Source organism: Pristis pectinata, chromosome 24 (assembly GCF_009764475.1).
Source record: "Pristis pectinata isolate sPriPec2 chromosome 24, sPriPec2.1.pri, whole genome shotgun sequence".
NCBI lineage: Eukaryota > Metazoa > Chordata > Chondrichthyes > Rhinopristiformes > Pristidae > Pristis > Pristis pectinata.
The window spans coordinates 15,951,323-15,970,394 of NC_067428.1; the positions used below are offsets into that span (position 1 = coordinate 15,951,323).

At 47.5% G+C, this 19,072-nt stretch overlaps 1 protein-coding gene across 2 annotated transcripts in view; it reads left to right on the forward strand.

Moving 5' to 3' along the window:
* Nucleotides 1-18,168, forward strand: part of ano8b (anoctamin 8b) — a 70,129-nt gene extending 51,961 nt beyond the window's left edge. For both annotated transcript variants that reach the window (XM_052038340.1, XM_052038341.1), the window contains 5 exons: nt 7,564-8,280; nt 12,274-12,465; nt 12,992-13,123; nt 14,328-14,438; nt 14,634-18,168. In XM_052038340.1, coding sequence (XP_051894300.1) covers nt 7,564-8,280; nt 12,274-12,465; nt 12,992-13,123; nt 14,328-14,438; nt 14,634-15,293 — 1,812 coding nt within the window. In that variant the 3' untranslated portion in view covers nt 15,294-18,168. The remainder of the gene's footprint in view (nt 1-7,563; nt 8,281-12,273; nt 12,466-12,991; nt 13,124-14,327; nt 14,439-14,633) is intronic.
* The last annotated feature ends 904 nt before the right edge of the window (nt 18,169-19,072 follow it).

The window sequence follows — 19,072 nt, forward strand, 5'->3', positions numbered from 1 at the left end:
ACCCCAGTGAGGGTCAGTGTCTGTGAGACCCGTACCCCAGTGAGGGTCAGTGTCTGTGAGACCCGTACCCCAGTGAGGGTCAGTGTCTGTGGGACCCGTACCCCAGTGAGGGTCAGTGTCTGTGGGACCCATACCCCAGTGAGGGTGAATGTCTGTGGGACCTATAACCAAATGAAGAAAATTGGAAGAAAAGTCTAGCTTTTACAAATTATTCAGGGCGGCCATTGTTCTTTTGTGCAAACTGATCGTCAGGAGATCAGCTGCTGCGGTTGCGAGTCTGACAGACCCATTCTCCAACTTGTAAAAGTCCTACCCTATCCGTTCAATAATCCGCCAATGTGAAACATTAACTCAGAATTGAATTTTGAGGCCTGTGCAGCCACAAATCTCCATACGGTTCAGCTTCCGGAGCCTAGTTTATGCCTTTCATTCCCTCCTTGCCCTGTTTCCACCTAGGGCCTGAGTACACAATAGATTGAACACTGCTTAGCATGCATCTGAGTGGGTGTGTGATTCTGGCGAGCGCCTCGTGTGACGGGGAGCCAGAGAGGAGGAGTCTGACTCCTGGTGTGGTGTGGGCTGTTTGTTCGGTTTCAGGGCCTGTTTATGCAAAACAGTGCAAGGCTGCGGCGTCACAGTCCAAGTAAGTGGAAGGCAGCATCTCCTTGAGTTTGAGGCACATTGTTGCATGTGAAGGCATCCTTTGTCCTGTATCGCTGAACTTGCACTTTCTAATACTGGCCTTCTCTCAGACCTAACCACTGTTAGCTAGATAAAGCATGATTGTTTGATGAATCCGTATGAGGTTGTTTTGTGTGACCACGTGAGCTCTCCACTGGTATGAGAGACCGTTGGCTGGCTAAATGCATGTGGCAAGAATTGAGTACAGTACTGAAGGAGAAATGGGGATGATTTAGGGATGTGAATGAAATCCTGGAGAACAGGAAAGCAGAGATTTCACAAATTGAAGATTTCACAAATTGAAGAAATCCTCCAGCCGTTGGTTTTGTTAGTCATGATTTGAACCACTCCAGGGGTTTGAGTCCATCGGTATATCCAGTGCAGTCCTGAGAGTGAGGTGAAGTGTCAGAGGCGATGTCTGTTGTGATATGGTATCTGATGTCTTAAAGATCCCATGGCCACTATTTGGACAATGACAGCAGTTCTACCCTGTGATCTTGCCCCTCAGCTAGCAGGTAAAAGCAGCCCATTTGATTAATTGTGGTATGGGATCTTGCTGTGCATTCATTGGCTCCTCTATTTCCCACAGTACAACAGTGAGTAAATTTCACAAGTATGTCTTTGGTTGTAAAACACTTTGGGACATGCTGAGGATGGGACAGGTGCTTAAGAAATGCAAGTCTATCTTGCACGTTTGCTAGATGTGAGCAATGCAATAACTTCCCAGAAGCTAAATGTCATAAGGACCAGTGAGACACCCTGAGTGATGTGGGTCACTGGGTGCTTGAATGCTTAGAGAGACTCCAAGTTTCCCTTTCCCAGGTCACACAGATTTTGGGGAACTCCCTAACGCAGAGAATCTGTGCTGCAAAGCGATTCCCTAACCAAGGTTGAAGAGGTTTGCTGTAGATTTTCTCCGTCAGTCAGCATGGTGAACCTTCTGACACTGAAACACAAATGTCTCCATGGGTCCTCTCCACTAGCACTGTTGTGATGGTAGCTCAGAGGTACAGTGAGTAGTAACTTACTTTCATTCTGATAACAGCATTTGGGCATTGGCTCACCCTGTGACCAGCTTTGGGGGTGTGGACCATCTAGAGCAGGCACCTCAAACCGCTGGAGATGGGACCACCAATGTTATCTTTGTAAAATGCTCCGAATGCACTGGCAGGTTGAGCAAATCAATGCCAGAGTCCTCTCCCAGGCCAACATGCCCAGCATCAAGGCTCTAATCACACCCTGTCAGCTTTATTGGGCAGGCCACATTGTGTGCATGCTCAATACTAAACTCCTGACACAGGCACTCCACCCCGAGCTCCATCACAGCGGGAGATGACCAGGAGTATGTAACAATCTTGTCCCAGGTTTTGCACACAGCAGTGTCTTGGAAATTAATCTTCAATTCTTAGAGAATCTGAAGGTTTTGATTTTAGGCCCTCTTTGGCTGGTTGCAATTCCTCACCCGCACTCCCCACCTCCTCACCCCACCCCACACCGTGCCCTGTCTGCGTGTGAGCACGGGCAGGTAGTACCTTGACCCCAGGCAGATTGAACCTCACTGACTCATAGGAAACTAAGGCCTATAACAACTCAAAATAGAGAAGGAGCACCCAGATGGCATCGTGAACCTCCAGCCTCTTCACTGGGGCGCTCAGAAGCCCAATGTAAACCACAGAACAATCGCTCCACCTCTCCACCCATACCTCCGTCCCATCAAGCACCCTACCCCCTCCTGTGGCAGAGTGTGCATGTCCTACACTGGCCTCATTAGCCACCTCAGAACCCACAGAACCAGGGTGGAAGCAACTCATGCTCAACCACAAGGCCCAATCCAATCCATCCCGGCCGTGATCACTCTTCTGCCTCCTGAGTGCTGATGTTCACTCACTTCCTGCCTTACAAGCCTCTGACCCAAAAACCCTTATCCCTGAAGCTTGGTGGCAAAGATCATTAAAACTGATTATCTGGTTGTTATCTCAGTGCTATTTGTGGGATGTTGCTCTACTTAAAAATGCAAAAATTTTCAAACTTTGAAAAAATGACAACACATCAAAAGTGCTTTGGGATGTCCCAGGGTTTTGAAAGCTGCTACTAAAATGCCGGTGTTTATTTATTCAGTGCTCATGGGACACTGGATGACCTCAGCATTGACGTGGTGAGGTGAAGATCAAGTGAGGTTCAATCTGCTCGGGGTCAAGGTACTACCTGCCCGTGCTCACACGCAGAGAGGGCACAGTGTAGGGTGGGGTGAGGAGGTGGGGAGTGCAGGTGAGGAATTGCAACCAGCCAAAGAGGGCCTAAAATCAAAACCTTCAGATTCTCTAAGAATTGAAAATTAATTTCCAAGACACTGCTGTGTGCAAAACCTGGGACCAGATTGTTGAGGAGGGTTTCCCATTTACTTTCCACAGTTTTGGCTAATAGTTACAGAAAGCACTGGGGCTGAGAAAGAGACATTGAACTGGGTGACGTAGTTGGAGGTGGGACGTCATGTGATGCAGCGGCAAACTCTACGTGCAGCTGAACCTAATTCATCCCACTGAAACCTGAGGGACACCTTCCAGCTCCTCAGAGTCTTTTCACCACCTACAAGGCACAAGACAGGAATGTGACGGAATACTGTCCGTTTGCCTGGGATGAATGAAACTCCAGCAACACTCGAGAAGCTCAACACCATCCAGGACAAAGCGGTCCACTTGATGGTCAACCCATCCATCACCTGAAATATTCACTCCCTCCACAGTGGCTGCAGTGCACGTCAGCTACAGGATGCACTGTAGCTACTCATCAACACTACACCAACAGCACCTCCCAAGCCCATTGACCTTTGCCAACAAGGACAAGAACAGCAGGCACAGGGGAACCACTAAAGGGTTCCCCTCCAAGTCACCCACCACACTGACTTTTAAATCTTGATCCTCCGTCATCACTGGGTCTAAGTCCCTCCCCAACAACTGAGGGAGAAAGTCTGCAACATATCAAGAAGGTGACTCATCAGCACCTTCTCGAGCACAGTAAGGGACAGGCGGTAAATGTTGGCCTTGCCAGCAGCACCCACATCCTGAAAAATAAATATGTATAAAACCCTTATCTGCATCCTGCTCCCCGCACAAACGTAGTGTGGGGAAGACTCCCAGAATCCTGTTGGATGTCTAATCCCAACCAGTGCAGAGGTGTCAGGGTTAACCCCTCACCTGCATTGTCTCTCTGCTGCAGCACCTCGGAGAGTCCAGCCTCTGGCAGGCACCTGCAGTGCGGAGAAAGATTAGCCTGATTCAGCACAAGCAGCCCGGGCTTGGGAGAAGGGTGGAGGGGGAGGGGAGCACCTTTCCACTTGAAATATCTTAGCACAAACTTGAAGCCTGCAGGCAGTTAGTGGGCTACGGCAGTAGTGAGGAGTGCGGCCACAAGCTGGCCAGTGACGTCACTCAGTTCATGCTCTCCCTCTTTCAATGCTCTGAACTTACTCAAGTTATTTCACACCTGCTCACTGCTCTCCCAGCTGCCTCCCCCTTCCCTCTCACACACAAGACCATACAGATTTTTCTTCAACAACCTCTCTGCTCCACTCCCCTGGTATGGTCTCATCAGGAATCCAGGATCTGGATAGAATTCCAACTGAATGAGTTGTTTGGCGCTTGAGGAGGGCCCTGACATCAGGAAATGTGAGATTCGGATCTGCTCCAGATTAGTTCCATTCTTGGATCTGTCCGGCTCTGGGAACAGCACAGGGAGGAGATCTTGGAGGCTTGCACAATTGGAGGAAGTTCCCATGATGGGGCTGTTGAAGGGAGGAGTAAGCTCATGTAGGACTTGAAGAGCAGGATGTGACACAGAGCATTGTTGATAGACTTGCATGTCTGCACTAACTCAGGATACCCCAAAGCCAGTCACAAACAATGAAGTGGTTCCTTTTTTAAAAAAAAAATTGGCAGTGCTGTGATGTTGGAATTACAACAGCTATTTAAAACAAAATAGCCAATGTGCACAAAGCAAGGTTCAACACAGAGTTAAATGAGTAGATGTCCTGTTTAAGAGGAGGGAGCATTGGTTCTCAAGAATGGTGAAGGGGAACTGTATTTATTCATGGGATATAGGCATTGCTTCTAAGACCAGCATTTATTGTCCATCTCTAACTGCCCTTCAGTTGAATGACTGGCTCAGGCACAATTGTACAGTTAATAGAGCGGCTACCTCACAGCTCCAGCAGTCAGGATTCAATCTTAACCTCGGGTCCTGTCTGTGTGGAGTTTGCATGTTCTCCCTATAACCACATGGGTTTTCCCCAGGTGCTCTGGTTTCCTCCACATCCCAAAGACATGCAGCTTAATAGGTTAATTAGCTGAGTGACAGATTCTCAGGGGAGTTAAATTTTAAATTTAAATTTAAAATTTTTTAATTTTTTAAATCAAATTTTTTTTAAATTTAAATTTTATTTACAGCGTGGTAACAGGCCCTTCCAGCCCAACGAGTCCGCGCCACCCATTTTAAACCCAATTAACCTACCCGTACGTCTTTGGAATGTGGGAGGAAACCGGACCACCCGGAGGAAACCCACGCAGACACAGGAGAACGTACAAACTCCTTACAGACAGCGATGGGAATCGGACCCCGATCGCTGGCGCTGTAATAGCGTCGCACTAACTGCTATGCTACCGTGCCGTTGATGGGAATGTGGGGAGAATAAAATGGGATTAGTGTAGGATTAGTGAAAGTGGCTGCTTGTTGGTCAGCATGGCCACAATGGGCTGAAGGGCCTGTTTCCGTGCTGCATCTATGCTTTTCTATGTTTACATAAGAAAAACATAGGGTTATGGGCTGTGCAGGAGGGAAGGGTTAGATTGATCATGAAGTAGGTTTATATAGCTCGGCACAACATTGTGGGCTGAAGGGCCTGTGCTGTGCTGTACTGTTCTGTGTTCTACGTCTATCATGCTACAACTCTTTTTTAAATGTATTCATTTTTGGGAATCTGGGGGTCACTTGCAAATCTGGCATTTACTGCCCTCAGGAAGGTGACAGTGGGAAGGTGCAGGTGAGTCACCTGCTTCAACTGCTGCTGTCCATTGCTGCTAATTGGTGGGTCTGGAACCAGATCTGGTTATAAACCAGACCAGATAAGGATAGCAGATATCCCTTGCTGAAAGACATTGGTGAACCAGGCAGGAGTTGACAATGATCCAATAGTTCATGGCTACCATTACTGAGATTGACATTTTACTCCAGATTTAGTTGAATTTAAATTTCCTCGTGCCATGAGGGATTTAAATACTTCTCTAAATTCTTACTCCAAGTCTCTGACTGCAAGCCAGGCAAGATAACCAGCACCCTACCTGGTCCGAGAGGCAGGCAGGGCCAAGGTTTAATACTTTAACTACAAACACTGCCTCTGACAGTGCAGCACTCTCTCAGTACTGCACTGGGAGTGGGATCAGGGTGGGTCTGTCTGGCGGTAGAGATCTCACCAAGGAGACCTCACCAGGATGACTGATGGCAATCCCAGCCGGTCTGATAAACATGACCAACACCAACACCAGTTAGGTATTATGTCACAGCACAAAACCTGATTATATTTCACAACAGGCTGAGCAACATTCAGTGGGTGGGCAGGTATGTGCAGCTGTAGAGAAGGGAGATTCCCCCTGCAGAGGGGAATGCTGCCTAGAATCGGGGAAACTGCAGAGAGTGGTTGACTCGATACTGAGTCAGGGCTGATACCCTGTCACAGACAGCAAGGGCTGGTGATGTTAGCAACCAAGAGAATGTAGCAATTACAGCAAGTTCTTCCACCGTTCAAAGGTCAGCTGTAGATTTACAACATGACAACATTGAGAAGCCAGTCACACAGGGAGAGAGCTGAACAGTTTGAATAGGCTCAATTGAATAGAAGACTAAAGTCATGGGAAGGAGATTGTAAGTGTGTGTGTGTGCGTGCATGTTTTACAAGGACTGAGAGACCCAATCCTGACTAGGTATGTAACAGGGACTGAATTTCCCAGTACTGACTCCGTGTGTGTTTGTGTGCGCACGCGTATGTTGGACTTAAAGGTGGATAAATCCCAGGGCTTGGAGATGTATCCCAGACTGCTATCGGAGGCAAGGGAGATTGTTGGGGTTCTGATAGAAATTGTTAAATCTTTGCTGGACAGAGGTGAGGTGCCAAATGACAGCAAATGTGGCACCTTTATTCATTATCAGGGATAAACCAGGTAATTACAGGCCTATGAATCTAACATCAGTGGTTGGGAAGTTATTGGAAAAAAATCAGAGGTACAGGATTAATCTGCATTTGGAAGAGCAGGATTGATCAAGATTGATCAAGAATACTCGGCATGGCTTTGTTAGTAGGGAGATCCTGTCTGATCCATTTGACTGAATTTTTCGAAGAGGTAACAAAGTGTATCGATGAGAGCAGTGCGGTTGATGTATTCTGCATTAACTTCAATAAAGCCTTTGACAAAATCCCACGATAGACTGGTCTAAAAGGTTGGAGCACATGGGATCGAGGGTGTTGAATCTCAAACTGGCTTGATAATAGGATCATTGAGGATTGTTTTCTGTGATTGGAAACCTGTGACCAGGGATTGATGCTGGGACCTTACTTACTGTTACACACACTAATGATTTGGATATGATTATTAAAATTGCAGATGATATGAAAATTAGTGGTGTTGTTGATAGTGAGGGGGGTGTAGTCAGGCTACAGGATGATATTCACCAGTTGGTAAGATGGAATTTAGTGACAAGTGCAAGATGATGTACTTCGGGAGGATTTGTAAGGGTAGGACATAATGGTGAATGGTGAGAGGTAAATGTGTCAGGGAGTGAGTTGCAGAGGACATTTGCTGTGCAGTGTTGACCAGATTGTCTTTCTGCTGACAGATGTTGGCCACGCTTCTGATCACCAGACAGATTATCTTGAACATGAAGGAGGTTCTGCAGCCACTCTTCTATGAGAAGTACAAGCAGGGAGACCTCACACTTCAAGCGCTGGCCAGCACCCTGAGGAATCTGTTCAAACGCCTTCCTAACCGGTTCAGAGGGGAAGGGGCACCTCCCGAGGACTCAGTCGAGCAGGATCCTGCAGAGGTGGACATTGACCGGGGCAATGAGAGAGGGGAAAGCAAGTGTGAGAACGGGGCGTGTGGAGCACCCGAGGAAGAGGAGGAGCAGAGGGATGAGGACGGGGATGAGGAGAGCATCCTGGATTGCGGGCTCCGGCTCTCCAAGAAGGTGAGCTTCGCCGGGGGTGGCCAGGGCCCAGCCAAGGAGGAGAGGAGCTGTGAGATGGAGGGGATCCTGGAAGGAATGCTGATGGAGGAGGGCAGCCCCATCCTGGTGGAGAGGGGGGCCGAGGGTGGACTCGTGTTTGAGTTGTGTGAGCATGATGCAAAGATCGAGGCAGACTACAGCCACATTGCAGAGGAGAACAAAGAGCTGAGTGTCACGCTGAGACAGAGGAGGAAGGACAAGAGCACAGAGCAAGGGGAGGACACCGAATCTACAGCCAACAGGCTGTCCTGGATGGACCCACCAGACGATTATGAAGATGCCCCACTTACACAAGGAGAAATTGAGAGTTGCATGCAGAAATATGAGGTTAGTGCTGGACTCTCTGTCCCAGTTACACACACACAGTTAACGCTGGGACCTTCACACCCTGTTATATACACACACAGTTAACGTTGGGACCCTCAGTCCCTGTTGTACACACAGTTAACGTTGGGACCCTCAGTCCCTGTTGTACACACAGTTAACGTTGGGACCCTCAGTCCCTGTTGTACACACAGTTAGTGCTGGGACCCTCAGTCCTCACCACATCAGAATCAGATTTATTATCACTGACACGTGTTGTGAAATTTGTTGTTTTGCAGCAGCAGTACAGTGCAAAGACATAAAAATTACTACAAGTTACAAAAATAAATAGTGCAAAAGAGGAATAACAAGGTAGTGTTCATGGACCATTCAGAAATCTGATGTTGGAGGGGAAGAAGCTGTTCCTCAAACATTGAGTGTGGGTCTTCAGCCTCCTGTACTTCCCGATGGTAGTAATGAGAAGAGGGCATGTCCCGGATGGTGAGGGTCCTGAGTGATGGATGCCACCTTCTTGAGGCACCACCTCTTGAAGATTTCTTCGATGGTGGGGAGGGTTGTGCCTGTGATGCAGCTGGCTGAGTCTGCAACCCTCTGCTCCCTCTTTCGATCCTGTGCATTGGAGCCTCCATACCAGGCGGTGATGCAACCAGTCGGAATGCTCTCCACCGTACATTGACATACAGTCAATGCTGGGGCCCTTAATCCTTGTTATATACACACACAGTTAGTGCTGGGACCTTCAATCCCCACCACACACACAGTCAATGCTACCTCAGTACCCACCACACACACATTTTCAGTGCTGGGACCTCAGTCCCTGTTATATACAGTGGGGTCATCCCAGCATCACTCCACTTGCACCCTCTGCTGGAGGGACCTGGTGCCTGCTTTTATCTCTGCCATACTGAGAGGACAACTGCAGAATTGCAATTTGATGTTAAAAGTCTGTGCTGCTTGCTAAATGATAACCAGGGCTGCACTTGGGAGAGACGGACTACAATGACCGGATAGCTGGTGTTTACAAGAAGTTTAACCAACACCGTCCTGATCAACAGCCTCTACCCTTGCTTTGTTTTCTCCTTTCTGTTTTCAGTGCATTGTTCTCCCACTTCCCATTTCTCACCAGCAACACTGTGTATTTATATACATCTCCTGTGCAGTACTGAGGCATCTCTGCATTGTCAGGAATAATTTATCTGATGAGATTTTAAACTGAGGATCTCTCTGCTATCTGAGCTGATTGTAAATATACCTTGTCATTATTCTGAAGGAGGGTGTGAGATTCAGATTCAGATTAGTTTATTGTCAAATACTTCAGGGTGCAATGAAATTCCTTGCTCACATGAAGCTCACAGAGTAAACAGCATACATGGTAATAATAAATACAGCAGTCAATACAATGACGAGTGCAAAGCAGCAGAATGGTGCAAAGACTGTAGCGCAAATCTGAAGTATGCAAAAGAAATGTTAGAGTGATGATATCAGAATAACAGAGTGTGGCGAGTTTTTCTTAAACTGAACACCTGCATAATTTGACTGTTGTATTTCCCAGATACAAACACTGGTCTTCTATTCACTGGGACATTATTTGGGATATCTTGAGCGGATGAAAGACACTGTTTTAATTCAAGGATCTCTTTAAAAATATTTTTTAACGTACAATACTGAACTGGCCTACTTACTGGCCAGTTTTAAATGTGTTCATACAACAACAGTACATCAAAGCTCTGACAGTAAGCATTTCACTCATTCCAAATATAACCTTCTGAATAAAATATTTCCAATGCCTAGGATTTGATGATGGGAAGCAGGTCTTCAGAGCTTTGAGCCGATTCCATGTTCCACTTACAATCTGTTGTTCTTTACATACCCTGAGTTTCAAAGTACAAATTGAAATGTCTTTTTAAAGCATGGTAGTGTAGCGGTTAGCGTAACACTATTACAGCGCCAGAGACCCAGGTTCAATTTGTTTGCATGGGTTTCCTCCGGGTGCTCCAGTTTCCTCCCACATTCCAAAGACGTACAGGTTAGGAAGTTGTGGGCATGCTATGTTGGCGCTGGAAGCGTGACGACACTTGCAGGCTGCCCCCAGAGCACTCTACGCAAAAGGTGCATTTCACTGTGTGTTTCGATGTGCATGTGACTGATGAAGATATCTTATCAAGCATCCAATTATTTCCTTAAACTACAAGTCACAATACCTTCCAGCATGGAAAAGGCCATTTATCCCATTATGCCTGTGCCATCCTTTGAAAAAGCTATTCAACAAGCCAAACTTCCTCATTTTTCTTCCCACAAGCCCAAAGGTTTTCCCTTATAACCATTCATGAATTCACTCTTAAAAGTTCTTTTTGTATCTGCTTCCTTTGTCCTTTAAGGTGCAACAAAATGAGTAAAAACATATCTGCTCCTCTCCAGGTCCTGGTGCAGGGTTTCAACCCGAAACATTGACAATTCCCCCCACTACCACCACCACAGATGCTGCTCGACCTGCTGAGTTCCTCCAGCAGATTGTTTGTTGGTTTGTTCCTTTCCTTTCTGGTTCTTTTGCCAGTCCCCTGAATCCGTGTCCTCTTGTCATCAACCCTCCTACCAATGCAAACTGTTTCTCCTTATTTACTCTATCCAACCCCTTGCAATTCTGAACCCCTTGAATAAATCTCCCCATAACCTTCTCTGTTCTGTGGAGAAAACCCCATTTTCTCTTGAAAACTGAAATCCTTCCTCATTTCAGTAAACCTTTTCTATAGCCTTTCCAGGACCTATGCTAATATATTTAGAAGCACCTTCAACTTCATTTTGACTAGAGTCTGCAATTGGGGCTAGACCAGAATTACAATGTATAGAATAAGATTGGCCGAAGTGACTGAGAGCCTGATCCAAGGGCTGGGTTTTAAGGAAAAGGAAATTTTGCCATAATGCATCTCCATTAGCAATATCCCGAACTGTTTTACAGCCAATAAAGTCCTTAAGAAGGGTAGTTTCTGTTGCTTTGTAGGAAACACAGTTGTCTAGTGGCACAGAGCAAGACTGCACAAACAGTAATAGGATAATGACCAATCTCTTTTAGTGATATTCACTGATAGATTTAGGGGTAACCATTGGCCTCAGGACACTTAGGAGAACCCTACTGTTCCTCCTCTAAAAAGTAGTCATGGTATCTATTATAATTGATCAGTTGAAAGAGCAGATGGGGCCTCAGTTCAAAATATCATTTAAGGACAGCTCCTGGCAGTGCAGTGCTCCCTCACTACAGAACTGGGACTATCTGTCCAAATTCTTGTGCTCAAGTCTCCTAGAGTTTTGCCTTCAACTCAAAACATCCTGAGAGAGAGGCATGAAAGGTCCCACCTAAGCACACTGATTCTAGGTTGTGTCTAAATGGAGCAGAGAGAGAGAGGTCAAGACGTGGATTGGTTTGCAAAGGCACTTCCAAAAACGAAGGGGTGGAGGGGGGAAGGGAAGGGCAGTGATTCTGCAAAAGACTCAACTCAGGGTATGTGTGGAGGGGAGAGATAACGAGAACCGGGGAGAGTTACATATTCAGCAAAGAATGAGACCAGTATCACACAAGCTCCTTCTTCACTTTCCCCCCAGCTAATCTCTCCCATCCTTTTGTCTCCTTGTATTTTCTGTCTCACTATTCTCCTCCCTTTACTTCATTGTTGTCTCCCTCTCTCTTGCTTTTTCCTTCCTATGTCTGCACTGTACCATCACAACTCTCCCTTTTCTTCCTTTTAGCTTGTTTTAACCCCTCAATCTCTCCCTTTCTTATTCCTCTCTCAATTTATCTTTCCTCCTCTGCATCCCTGTCCCGTCTCACTCTTTCACCATCTCTCTCCTTTAATCTCCCTCCATTCCGAATCTCATTTCTCTCTCTGCCTTCATCTTTTTTCTTCCCCTTGTTTACACCTCACTTTCTTGCTCCATTCTTCCTTCTCTCCCTTCACCCCTCTATGCTCTCCCTCCCTGACACTTTTTTTCCTTTCTCTTCAGGACACTTTCCAGGATTACCAGGAGATGTTCATCCAGTTTGGGTACGTGGTACTGTTCTCCTCCGCCTTCCCCCTTGCTGCGATGTGTGCCCTCATCAACAATGTAATCGAGATCCGCAGTGACGCCTTCAAACTGTGCACGGGATCCCAGCGGCCCTTTGGCCAGAGGGTGGACAGTATTGGCCAGTGGCAGGTAGGACAAACATCTGCACGTGACTATTTGGCAATGCCTTTGATGGACATGGTTACAGCATCTGCAGTTTGCCCCAATACCTGTGGTATGAGATGTTCCCTGCACAGAAGTTGCTGTAAACAGTTTGATTCTTGTCCAGTCCCACTGATGTGATAACAAACCAGATTTTCTCCTGCAGTATAGAGTCCCTTAGCCCGGTGTTGATGTTGTTTTCCAGTAAATGTTGTGACTGAGAGCCATTTTTCTGGGGAGATCAACCAAGCTATGGAGGTCCTGCTCCGGTTTCCTCCCACATTCCAAAGACGTACGGGTTAGGAAGTTGTGGGCGTGCTATGTTGGCGCCGGAAGCGTGGTGACACTTGTGGGCTGCCCGCAGAACGCTCTACGCAAAAGATGCATTTCACTGTGTGTTTCAATGTACATGTGACTAATAAAAGATACCTTACTATTCCTGTGCCCACTGGGCTGAAGACAGATGGTGAGGCTAGGTTTCTGCTGAGATCCATTGTTCACTGTTTCTCTACAGAATGTGATGGAGGCCATGGGAGTGCTCGCCATCATCGTCAACTGCTATCTGATTGGTCAGTGTGGACAGTTGCAACGCCTATTCCCATCGCTCAGCTCAGAGATGGCTATTGTCCTCGTGGTCATTCTGGAGGTAGGGGGCAGCGCAAGGTGAGAGGTGAGGGGTGTTCAGGGAGGATTCAAGGCTGTTTGTATTGAAGGAAAGGTGATGAGGAGTGTGGAGTATATCAAACTATTACTGTGAAGAGTGTGGGTGTATCATTTCTACAAAGTAGACTATATCAGAACATCACAGTGAGGAGTGCAGGGTGTATCAGATTATTATAATGAGGGATGCAAAGTATGTCAGTGTGGGGTATAGTATTGTGTTGCTATTATGGGGGATATCAGTGCGTGACTGTGGAGTATATTGTGGTTACTGAATTGGGTATATTTGTATATTACTGTGTGGTGCACATCAGCATGTTACAGTGTGGGGTATATCAAAGTATTACAGAGGGGGATGCAAGGTATTTCAGTGTGTTACAGTGTGGGGTCCGAGCTATGTTAGCGTGTTACAGTGCAGGGTATGACAGAGTGTTACAGTGTGGGGTACGGGGTATGTCAGTGTTACATTGTGGGGTGTGAGGTGTGTCAGTGTTACAGTGTGGGGTGCGGGGTACGTCAGAGTGATACAGTGTAGGGTGCGGGGTACGTCAGTGTTATGGTGAGGGGTGAGGGGTACGTCAGGGTGTTACAGTGTGGGGTGCGGGGTATGTCAGGGTGTTACAGTGTGGGGTGCGGGCTATGTCGGTGTTACAGTGTGGGTGCAGGGTATGTCAGAGTGTTACAGTATTTGATGTTGAAGGTGCCAAATTGTTACAGCAGGTGGTACATTGTGCGGCAGTGGGATGCGGGGTGTATCTCCTGTTACAGCGAGGGGTACGGGGGGGTATCCCGTGTTACAGCGAGGGGTACGGGGGGGTATCCCGTGTTACAGCGAGGGGTACGGGGGGGGTATCCCGTGTTACAGCGAGGGGTACGGGGGGTATCCCGTGTTACAGCGAGGGGTACGGGGGGTATCCCGTGTTACAGCGAGGGGTACGGGGGGGTATCCCGTGTTACAGCGAGGGGTACGGGGGGGGGTATCCCGTGTTACAGCGAGGGGTACGGGGGGGGGTATCCCGTGTTACAGCGAGGGGTACGGGGGGGGGTATCCCGTGTTACAGCGAGGGGTACGGGGGGGGTATCCCGTGTTACAGCGAGGGGTACGGGGGATATCCCGTGTTACAGCGAGGGGTACGGGGGGGGGTATCCCGCCTGTGAACCGTCTAATGGTCTGTGTTTATCTCCGGCAGCACTTTGCTTTCCTCCTGAAGTACGTGCTCCAGATTGCTATCCCCGATGTTCCCGCCTGGGTGGCCGAGGAAATGGCAAAGCTGGAATATCAGCGACGGGAGGCTTTTAAGGTAACTGCTGGAGTGAGTGTGGGGGAAGAGAACAGCAGCGTGCAGTCGGCGCCCACTGGTGGGTGCAGGGAGCCGGCGTGAGGCGAGGGCAGGAGCCGCGGGGCTGGGGTGCGATGCGTGGCCGCAGGGAGGGGCTGCGGGTTTGGCAGACCGGTGGGGGGGGTCCCTAACACTGTCCCTCCGTGTCTCGGGCAGAAACACGAACGCCAGGCGCAGCAGCGGTACCAGCAGCAGCAGCGGCGGCGGCGGGAGGAGGAGAAGCAGCGGCAGGAGCAGCGGGAGAGCGCGCAGAGCCGGCGGGAGCGGGAGGCGGGCCGGGAGGAAGGCCGAGTCGGCACCGCGCCCTCCGACCCGTCCCAGGGCCGCTCCGGGGGCAGGGCCAAGGCAGCGCCGCCCACCGACAAGCCCAAGCGGCCCAGCTCGCTGCTGGCGTCCAACAACGTGCTGAAGCTGAAGCAGATCATCCCTCTGCAGGGCAAGTTCCTCTCGGGGGCCGGTGGCGGGGGCACGGCGGGCGGTGCGGGGGCCAAGTCCCCCCAGTCTCCCACCGGCAGCGAGAGCAAGCTGCCCGGCTTCCTCACCTTCAGGTTCCTGAAATCGCCGGCGGACGGGCGGAAGGAAGGCGCGGCCGAGAAGGTGCAGTCGCCCACCAAGCCCTTCAACCCGGGCAAACTCTTCAACTTCGGCAAGTCCGACTCCAGCGGCAACGGCGCCGCCCCGACCCAGCCCAAGGCGGCCGGGGGAGCCCCCGCGGAAGGCGGCGACAAAGCCCCCGCCAGCAGGTCAGACCTGAACGGGCTGCCGGAGGAGACCAGCGCCCCTGCCCCGGAGTCCTCCACCAGCCCCAAGCGTTAACTCAGCCCCAAGGCGTTGTAGCCAGCTGGAGGCGTTTGAAAAGTTTCCCCTTCTCTCGTTATTACTTTGTACAAACAATAATATTCAGGGATAGAAATCTGTGTTTGATAAACAGAATTCTCATCATCTTCAGGTTTTTATACAACATGGTTGGGGATAGACCCTTGATTTACCAACACTGCAGTCTTTGCTTTTTTTTAAGTTGTCGGGGGGGGGGGGGGGGCAGTGAGGACTTTTATGTCAACCTTCCCGTCCTGGCAGGTCATGGTAACACGAGGGACACGATTAATCAGTTACAAGCCAGCTCTTACTTTGCAATATTCTCGCAAAACTCGCAGTGAACCCGTCCAAGTCCAGTTGTAAAAAAAATATTGCATTTGAACCCTTGTCACCAGTTCGAGGTACGGAACCGGTGTCGCTTCTGTAGAGCTTGTGGCCAGAGCTGTTAGAAATTGGTCTCCCGGGTTTGCAAAGCCCGGCTGTCTGTCCGCTTCTGAGTAATTAGAGCGAGTCAGAGGCAGGGTCCTGGAGATTTCAGACGGCAGGGTGGGGATTGGGACTGTGAGGATTTTGTTTTCACGGATGGGCAGCTGTTGGTAAACAATGAAATGATTCGATTGACGTTTGAAAGTCTGAGGAGGACCGACAGGATGGATGCTGAGAGGCTGTTTCCTTAGGCGGGAGATTCTGAACCAAGGAATAACCTCAGGGTAAGGAATGTGTCATTTAGGGGTGAGATGCCATTTCCTGTCTGATGGTTGCAAATCCTTAGAATTCTCTGCTATTGAGTGTTCCCCAAGCTGAGAGCAAATGTTTTTATACATTGGGTACTGGACAGTGGAATAGGTGTAAAGGATTGACTGCAATCTTGAATGGCCGAGCAGGCTTGAAGGACTGAATGGTCTCCTATATATATGTGGTGATCTTACAAATTATATTGTTTGTGACTGCAGGAGCAAAGGATGAAAGGCTCAGGAGGCCCTTCTCCAGAGTGAGCTGTGCTCGACCAGGCTGTGAGGTGGACAGGAGGAGAGCCTTGGGTTGCTGGCTCCCATTGGGTGTATGCAAGTTCCATATCTTGTTTGCACACCTCCACACTCCATTTTATTCTTCCTGTATCTGTCTCCAGTACTCACATAACTGATTGATCGAAAGTGATCAAAGAATATAAAGAAGAAAACCAACTTTTTTTTGAAAGGATCCCCATGCAGGACTTTTCTCCATCTGCTGCATGTCCTGGGGATGGTTTAAATTCTTGGACACTTCAGTGTTGTCGTTTTAGAGAGAAGGAATACTGGGATAATTAAGGAAATAGGTGGATGGCTCAATTCGATGGATCACACTTTGAGCATGGCAGGCTGGTACTGAGAATAACACAGGAATGCTGTCCTTGGAACCGAACATCAGGCTTTTCCAGTTATGGTACCACCGCTAGGCAAAGAGGAAGCCATTCTGTTGTGTTCAACACCGCTTAAACCGAACGGGAGCAGTGTCCTGGCAAATCGGATAACTAGTGCTGTAGACATGGCTTTAAACAAAAAGAGGGAAGGGTTTAGGTGAAGGGAAAACTGAATTTAAGGTGAAAGCTCAAGGCATTCAGCAACTTGGGTAATGGGAAGCAGTGTGTTAGTAATTGTGCATTAGCACAAACAAAACCGGGAAAAGTGTTGCACCTAAATGCAAGGGCTATTTGTAACAAGGTGGACAAGTTAATGGTGCAAATGAAGATTAATGATTTTGATCTAATAGCCATTACTGAGATATGGTCATATGGCAATCCAGGTTGGGAATTCCAGGAAGTTTTGTTTTAGGAAGTGGGAAGAGGGTGGGTATGTCCTGATTAATAAAGGATTTCGCAAAGGCAGTAGGGAGGAATGAGCCGGCTCAGAAGAACAATAAGTAGAATCAGTGTAGTTGAGGCAAGAGATAAAAAGGAACAGTAAACACAGGTGGGAATAGTTACCAGGACGCAGAATACCAGTTATATTTTGGAGAGTGAAATGATAAGAAGAGCTTGTAGAAAAGCTAATACAGTAATTGTGGAGGAATGTGGACTGCAAATTGAAGGAAAATATCAAAGAATGGATTTGGTTTAGTTTGCTATAATGATATGTCATATTAAGTCAACCAAGGAGGATCCTGTTGTTGTGTCTCGTGTAATGAGGGATTGCCGAGGGAAAAATAATCAGAATATGATAGATTTTTTTCTTTTCCTTGAGTTTGGCATTCAAGCCAGAGATTTGAGCCTTGAACTTAAAGCTAGTTATGTAGTTATGCAGAAAATGTGTAAATCACTGATTAGGCTTTAGCTAGAGAATTGTGTGTGGTCTGGGCACCATATTTTAAGGATGTCAAGAGCTTGAAGAGTGGTGTAGAGATTTACTTGAAATTTAGCAAGTGTGATGGTTTGTTCTTGGAAAAGGGAAAGATTTAATAACAAGGTTTATGTTTTGATGGATTTTGATAGATTAAATAATGACAAAAGATTTCTGTGTTAGTTAATACTCATCACAGGTTTTAGATAATTTGCAAAGGAAAAACGTATTCGAGAATTTTTTCATGGAGCGAGTTGTGATCAGGAACATGCTGCTTGAAAGGGCAATGGAAGCAGAATCAGTAGTAACTTCCAAAGTGAATTGCATAAATACTTGAAAGGAAAAGTTTGCAAGGCTGTGGGGAAAGTCCAGGGTGAACAACTGATCAGAGAATACTTTCCAGAGTTGCCACAAACATGATAGGCAGAATGTCCACCTATTGTACTGAATGACTGAGAAATATGTCCAGTGAATCAGAAGCTTTATTGTAGAAAATCAATTACAAAATCAGAAAAAATCATTTAATAGAAGAACCATCAAAGAAAGTCACTGTGCCTGTTACCTGCTGCCAGGTAACTCCAGGTCCTCTCTCACTCTATTTTTCCTCCAATCATGGCACAGAGTCTTAGTGAGAAACAGCACAGAAACAGGCCCTTTGGCCCATCAAGCTTGCACTGACCATCAACCAACCATTTACACTAATCCTACATTAATTCCATTTTTTTACTCTTTTCAGCTTCCCCCTCAGATTCTAGCACACATCTACACATTAGGGGCACTTTTTTACATTTGCCAATTAACCTACCAACCTGCACATCTTTGGTATGTGGAAGGAAAATGGAGCACCCAGAGGAAATCCATGCAGTCACAGTGAGAACATGCAAGCTCCGTGCACTCAGCACCCGAGGTCAGGATTGCACCTGGGTCTCTGGTGCTGCAAGACAGCAGCTCTACTAGCTGTGCCACTGTGTGGCCACAACAAGGCTCTACAAGCCTTATATCTCCACTGGGTCTCTTGAGTCACAGTACGGGAAAGCATTAAAATACTTACTGCAAAGACACCATAATAGCACACATCGGGATGGGGCTTTACTTGACAGGAGTAAGTTGTTAGGATTTAATCTCATGTATTTTCACCATCCCATCCCTATCCTCCTCATGCAGAGTACTGCCCAGGAAGCCCTGATCTCCAAATCTGACCTCTTGTGAGTTTTAAGCTACAAGTCAAACCCAAGATCCTACTAACACTCAAAGTATTACTGCACCATTCCTGGTGAGAATGAAGTTGATAGAAACAGTGTAAAGTGACACTTCAGAATGAGGTATTTATTATCCTTTATCAATATATGGTGAATGTGGTTTCTTATGGTTCTATATATATAACTGTATATAAGCATGTATAATGGTCTGTGCACCAAGAAACTCTTTCAGCATATATGTTTAAAGTTTTCCAGTGTAGAACGG